Source organism: Morus notabilis, unplaced genomic scaffold (genome assembly GCF_000414095.1).
Source record: "Morus notabilis unplaced genomic scaffold, ASM41409v2 Scaffold427, whole genome shotgun sequence".
Classification (NCBI taxonomy): Eukaryota; Viridiplantae; Streptophyta; class Magnoliopsida; order Rosales; family Moraceae; genus Morus; species Morus notabilis.
In genome coordinates this window covers 50,537-56,876 of record NW_010360563.1, presented here as the reverse complement: position 1 = coordinate 56,876, position 6,340 = coordinate 50,537, and the positions used below count along the sequence as shown (strand labels likewise).

Here is a 6,340-nt window from a genome sequence, read left to right as displayed (position 1 = left end):
CTGATGTTTGAAATTTAAATTTTTTGGGAAAAGAAAATATTGTAACAGAATCAATAATTTGAGTTCGAGTATATAAAACAAACGGACATAAATGTCTATCCCTTCTTTTCTACTAATGACTTAAAAAAATACGACTAATCTCATACATACATACATATATATATATATATATATACGGTTACTTTATAACATGGTTTTATAGATACACGTCATGTACATTAATTAGTTAGAACATGCAATTTATTTACAATATATAAGTACACTAATTTAATAAGATTAAATCATTTTAACTTATAATATATAATTGAAAGTACTAAAAATTTCCTTTGCACATATTCATGAGATGAACAGTAAAAAATTTAAGATAAGCACATACTAAAAAACTACATTTTAACGACTTTTTGCAACTAAATCATCTAATAAAAAGAGTTCAATAAATTTATCACGATGAGTTAAGACAATCAATGTAGACAATTAATTGAACAAAGAACCCTTAACAAACACTTGGTGTACAGAAAATTATGTAAGTTAATACAATAGCTCAACCACTTGATTTACATGAAATAGACCAATCTAATACGATAAAAAGAGTTCAATAAATTTATCACGATGAGTTAAGACAATCAATGTCAGCAATTAAATTTGAGGTGCGAAAATTAAAGAGATAGAGTTAGAGAGATGCAAACGAGATTTATAGTTGTTCGACAAATGAATTTACCTACATCCACTGTTGCCGAGATATTCCGCCTCTCGACCTCTTTCACTATTCAATCGACTTTCCGGCACGATTACTACTCTATTTTTTTTTTATTTTCTTGTGAATTTATTATGCCTAAAAGCAAACTATCCGTCATTCATAAAATAGTCACAAAAATACCGAATTCAAAACCAGAATACCTCCTGGTTAGTTTTTGACAATACCTTGTTCAAAAGTGCATCGAGCAAGATCCTCCCCAAAATAAAGAATCAAAGCATCCACATTCTTACCCTGAAAAACGTTGAACGCAAAAGTAAATAAGAGTCTCATCATGTAATGAATACAATGAAGTCACTACATTAGCTTGGAAAGCAAGACCTACCACAGCAGAATACAGTGAAGCCAACGATCTCACTTCAGCTTCAGCATATTGAAGGAACTCCTTTAAAGTCTACGAGAAGAAAAAGAGTAAATAAAAACTGGAAAAGCAGTAAACCTCACGGCCTTTGGTTACAAATTTCAGCATTTTGACCTTCTATATAAACACAAAGCTCAGCATTTCAGACGAAATTAGACTAGCTCACTCGAGGAAAAAGTTCACTCATCTTTTGCAATACAAAATGAACATTTTTAGAACGAAATAATCCTTAAAAAAAAGGATATTTCTGATAGAAAATATAATACATGCAAGCAAAAGAAACCAAAGGAATACAAAATCACCATCAAAATCTATAGAATCGAAGCCCCAAAACATCCCTACTTACAAGATGAAAAAGATGAGGTGTAAAACACCACCGGTATGCATGGAAATTAAAATGTTGTGGAGCTTTTAGTTGTCAGTGGACTTTATTCACTATAAAGATGTATATAAATACCTTACAGAAATTTTCTGAGATAGGACCGTCATTATCAGCACCAGACAATTCCTGGATAACTTTCTCCAATCCTTTGCTTATGGCTTGCATTTCCTCCGCCAAAACTTTTAGTTGTATCTACACAAGTTTACAATAAAATCACTTGATACAAGTATTCATTGACATATGGTTGCCGAACACAAACAAGAATACCTTTGAAGCAGATTCCAAGCTGCCAAGATCTTTAGAAAAATCTAGAACTTCAGGTAGTTTATCAGCGAGTACCTGCAGCTTATTGAAGAAAATTGAATGTTACCAACATGAATATCAGAACTCTTTATATCTGTAAAATATTTTTCATAAGATGCTGTTAAAAAACTGACATAAAAAGAACTGTTCAATTTTCAGATTAAGCCCACAAAAGGGCCTCATTGGCATGATTATTTAAATGTTGCAACATATTTCATTTTGGAATTGATACATTTAATAATTATCAAAGCACTTTCCTTCCTCACGACATAATCGTCAGTTTATGAAAACATTTAACTGTACACGATTTCAAAACAGAAAAGCAACTTCTACTAAATTCCAAAAGCAATCCAACTGAAGAGACCATCTTCTACCTTACAAAGATAATGCATAAGAGTCATCTTATTGTTCTGTGCACGAGTCTCCGTGAGTTTAAGAAGGCTATCCAACTTAAATCCGACAGCAGACCCTAACAGAGGATTTTTATGAAATTAGTTACTATGAATAATATCAGAAATATTATAAAGTCAAAATGTTACAAATATTGTAGCTACGTCCATTTTAGTTTTTGCTCATCTAGCATCTTCTCTCCATATAGAATTATAAAGAATTGAGTTCCATAAGCCTCTCATACACTGTGCAGCTAGAACACGTAAACCTAACAGCTTATTTTCAGAAACTACATTGACTTGCCATGAAAAGTCATTTGAAAATTTTCTCACCAAATATTACATTGTTGCAATGAAACTTGCACCAATTGAAATTTTCTTACAATGAAGAACTCAACATTAAAACATTAGCTCGTAGCCCATTTGGTTCACAGTTTGAACCACAATCTAAAATGTTTGCTAAGGCCTTGTTCATTTCACCGATTCGAGTTGAAATGTGAATTTATGTGAGAATAAATACTGTAGCACAAAAAGTTGAATTTGAATTTTTGTGAGAGAAAACACTGTAGCAAAAACTTGAGATGTGATTTGAATCGGCGAAATGAACAAGGAGTTGAAATCTTACAAAAATATGGGTCTGTTCAAACTTTTTGTTCAAACCTATGAACAGATGGCCCATTAGTGTTGAAAAGGATCCTGCATTTTAATTGGATCCCAAGAAAAAAGTCAAATACTAATAATTTATCTGCGTATTATTTTAGAAGAATGCCTTGTCCATTTGCATTCTTATGAGTATTTCAAAGGTGAAATGACTGCTAGTATTGATCACATGGAATTTTCCACCTCCCCTTTGTATAATGATGTAGAAATAATGACAAAATCAGCAAGATATAAGGTCAACTAAGTTTCAACTTACCCCGAACAGTTCCCTGATTCAGAGCATTTCCTAAGGAAAGAATTGTCTGCATGATTCTTTTTAATTTTAAGGAACTTCTGATCTGATAAAAAAAACCCTTGTAAGATTTGTGAAAATCCAATAAAACTGATGAAATTCTTACAAGAAAGGAACACAATAGAATTACTTGCCTCTTCTGATGCAGAGTTCACGACATTGAGGCTATTTTGAAGATCAGAGACCTATACGGCAACTAAAAATACAGTTAAGGAATTAAGGATTGCAGAAAAATAGAATATGATTTGAGGAATGTGGTTTTCACCTGAGAATGGAACCGTATCTTGAATGAAAAAACTCTAAGTTTACATTCTACGCGTGGCACTTGCATTAACCCGAAGAAGAACTGTTGCCAAAAAGGGGAAGGGTTAAAGCCGAAAGTGATTCCAAATCAAACAATTCACCAATTTATTTCTCCAAATTGAGCAGTTAGAGAAGTACAGTTAATGAGCTTCAGTCTAGGGCAAGTAAAGTTCATTATCAGGTATGAGATTAAAAAAAGAAAAGACAAAAACAAGTCGCTATATAAAACAACATATATAGATTAGAGACATGATATGTACAGCAAGAGAAAAGAATATAGAATAGTCTAAAACCACAGGAGGACACCCCCCAAGTATTTCCTTGAATACCAACTCTGAGCAGAACTGTTACAATAGCCCCTCTTTTGAGGTTAACGAATCAAAGACCTTTAGCAGAATAATTACCTTTTTTCAAGGAAAAGAATAAAATGAAAAAGGTCCTGGTTGGCGTAGAACCAAATCTTGTATATGCAAACTTTCTCTAAAAATGATGCAGATAAAGCTAATAAATTACAAGACTAACTTATTCTGCCTGACCTTCCCTACTGCGTGTGATGCGTGTTATGAGTAATGGGAAACAATACAATCTGATTACAACACAATCTATCGATTAAATACTCATATCAAGAGGTGGTCTACTTATGCTAAAGTTAACCAATAAATAGCATCTTACAGAGCTGATACTGTTATCGAATAGAATAAATCTATTTAATTGGGGAACCAATAAATTTCAGTTAGAACAGAAAAATCTTCAGCCTTAAATAAAGCAGCATTATACCTATAAGAGGAAATCCATAAATCAATGTAGGATAAGGCCCGGAATGGGATAACTTTACCCTAAAGCAATTTGAACCAAAAAGGATTTAACCGGTGTTAGGTAAAATGTGCACATAAGCATTTTACAGAGAACCGATGTAGTTTTTATTATGAAAAGCTAGTTTAATTAACTTTTAACATTTTCTTTTTTTTTTTGCTTTTACCTTTGGCATAAGTAAAAGTAGTGCTTCTGTGATTTTGCAGGCATAGCCCAGCGGCCAGCAGTAATTTTACACCTAACTCCACTACAAGAATAGAGTTCAAATCCCCCCACCCCTAAGTTCAAAAAGAAAAGGTAAAGGTCGTGCCTCTTTGTGAAAACAACAGTAACTAGACCACCCATTCGTAAAACTATACAGTGTATATGGAATTAAAAATAATACTGATGTTGTAGTTAAAAATAAAAAATAAAAATAAAAGCATGTTGTTCAAAGATAAGCGTATCAAATTGCCAAAAATAATATAAGCTGAGGAAAGGAAAAGCAAGATTAACACCCTACACACCTGTTCACATCTTCCCAAGTTTTCCTTCTCTCCAGTGTAGCCCTGAACAGAAATATGTAAAGGAAATTATAACTTGAAAAGTGCAACAAATAGTCATCGATTACAAACTCTGCGATACCTTAAGTATTTCCATCTCCTCTTGTGTTGGGCAGAACTTTATGAGATTCTCAACATGATCAGCGTCTAATATTGAATCTTCCAGGGAAAGCACTGAATCCTGTCAATATGACACAAAACAGTCTTTGTTAATAAGGGCAATAAATGAGAAATTATTGCTTGATCTTAGTCTGAACCCATAAAATCTGGAAGAAGACGAGGGAAGCGTCTCTGTTCAAAACATGCTCCAGTCAAGTGCAACTTCGCAGTCATTAAGAATAAGAGTGAAAGATCTTTGAAAGCTAATTATGACTCAGAATGATAACAGTATATGTTATTAGACTGCTCCGACACATTGGCTGTGAATTTGTTGCATATAAAAATGAACAGAGTTTGATGCTTAGATTCATCACCGAGTAATTATGTGCAAAAGTTATATCTATAGAAGCTCACCATCAACACATGCAATGGAACTTTCACCTTCGAGAGCATGATCTCACAATTGTATGCTCGTCTATGGTCAAGCTGAAAGAAGCAAGAATAGTAAATAAGTTCACTTTTCAGGATTATTATTGTTAAAAAAGTGAAAGGCAGAGGGAAGAGAATATCATGTCATTATAAATGTTTCCTACTTCCTCCTGTTCAACCAAAAATAAATACAAATTACAATTCTTCATTGATGATAATCAAGCAATCAAGCTAAGTTTTTTTTTTTTTTTTTTCCTCTTTTTCCTCTCTTTTTTTTTTCATCTATGAACTTAATTATACTGCACCTTAGCATGGTAAATAAGGAGAAAAATAAGGGATAAACATAGAGATAAGCAAAAAGCTAATTGTGCTCACTATCAAGAACTGAAGCATAAATTACCAATTGCACTTTTTCAGTTTTCGATCCAACTGAATTGCGCTTGAATGATTTCCTGCCATGAGCTGAAATTGGAAGTGTTGCCGAGAAAAGATTCTCAAGCTCTGACATATCAATCTCTGGAGCTCTAGTTAAAATAATAAAAAGAAATTCAAGCTTAAGATACTAGAAGCATGTCACTATAAAACTTTGTCAGACAATATAACTTTTTCTGCAGAATTATAGAGCATACATGGCTCCGAATTTTTGCGCCTCTGCCCACAAGCTTCCTTGATTTGCTCTTGTTAGTTTCATCCAGTGCAACGGTTTCAGTTTCTTATTGCTACTTTTTGAACTCATGGTACGTGACAGACGTCCTTTTCCACTGTTGGAAGTACTAAGTGTCCGTGTAGGAGATGGAGTCTTTGAAACTCCCTTAAACAAAGGAGCTGGCGGTGGGGGAGGAGAAGGAATACAAGAGGAATTTTGTGTCAAGCTGTTGGACTGTTTAGATGAAAAGGTGGGAACAGGAGGAGGTGGAGGTGGCACCGAAGATGGATTTTGCGGACGCACAGGAGGAGGAGGTGGTGGAGGTGGTCTACCTCTAACAGATATATTTACCCTTAAAGGCGGTGTA

The 6,340-nt window shown here is 33.8% G+C and overlaps 1 protein-coding gene across 5 annotated transcripts in view; it reads right to left on the bottom strand.

Moving 5' to 3' along the window:
• Positions 1–862: 862 nt before the first annotated feature.
• Positions 863–6,340, bottom strand: part of LOC21385741 (formin-like protein 13) — a 17,584-nt gene continuing 12,106 nt past the window's right edge. Inside the window, exons 4-16 of one of the 5 annotated variants that reach the window (XM_024164697.1) lie at positions 5,957–6,340; positions 5,728–5,851; positions 5,313–5,384; positions 4,882–4,980; positions 4,764–4,805; positions 3,407–3,487; positions 3,276–3,326; positions 3,106–3,187; positions 2,175–2,269; positions 1,765–1,836; positions 1,573–1,689; positions 1,080–1,148; positions 863–988 (exon numbers count right to left, since the gene is read on the bottom strand). The exon at positions 5,957–6,340 is cut by the window's right edge and continues 1 nt beyond it. In XM_024164697.1, coding sequence (XP_024020465.1) covers positions 905–988; positions 1,080–1,148; positions 1,573–1,689; positions 1,765–1,836; positions 2,175–2,269; positions 3,106–3,187; positions 3,276–3,326; positions 3,407–3,487; positions 4,764–4,805; positions 4,882–4,980; positions 5,313–5,384; positions 5,728–5,851; positions 5,957–6,340 — 1,372 coding nt within the window. In that variant the 3' untranslated portion in view covers positions 863–904. Of the gene's footprint in view, positions 989–1,079; positions 1,149–1,572; positions 1,690–1,764; positions 1,837–2,174; positions 2,270–3,105; positions 3,188–3,271; positions 3,338–3,406; positions 3,488–4,763; positions 4,806–4,881; positions 4,981–5,312; positions 5,385–5,727; positions 5,852–5,956 lie in introns of those variants that run through there. The other 4 variants (XM_024164699.1, XM_024164701.1, XM_024164700.1 and 1 more) reach the window with 4 other exon arrangements.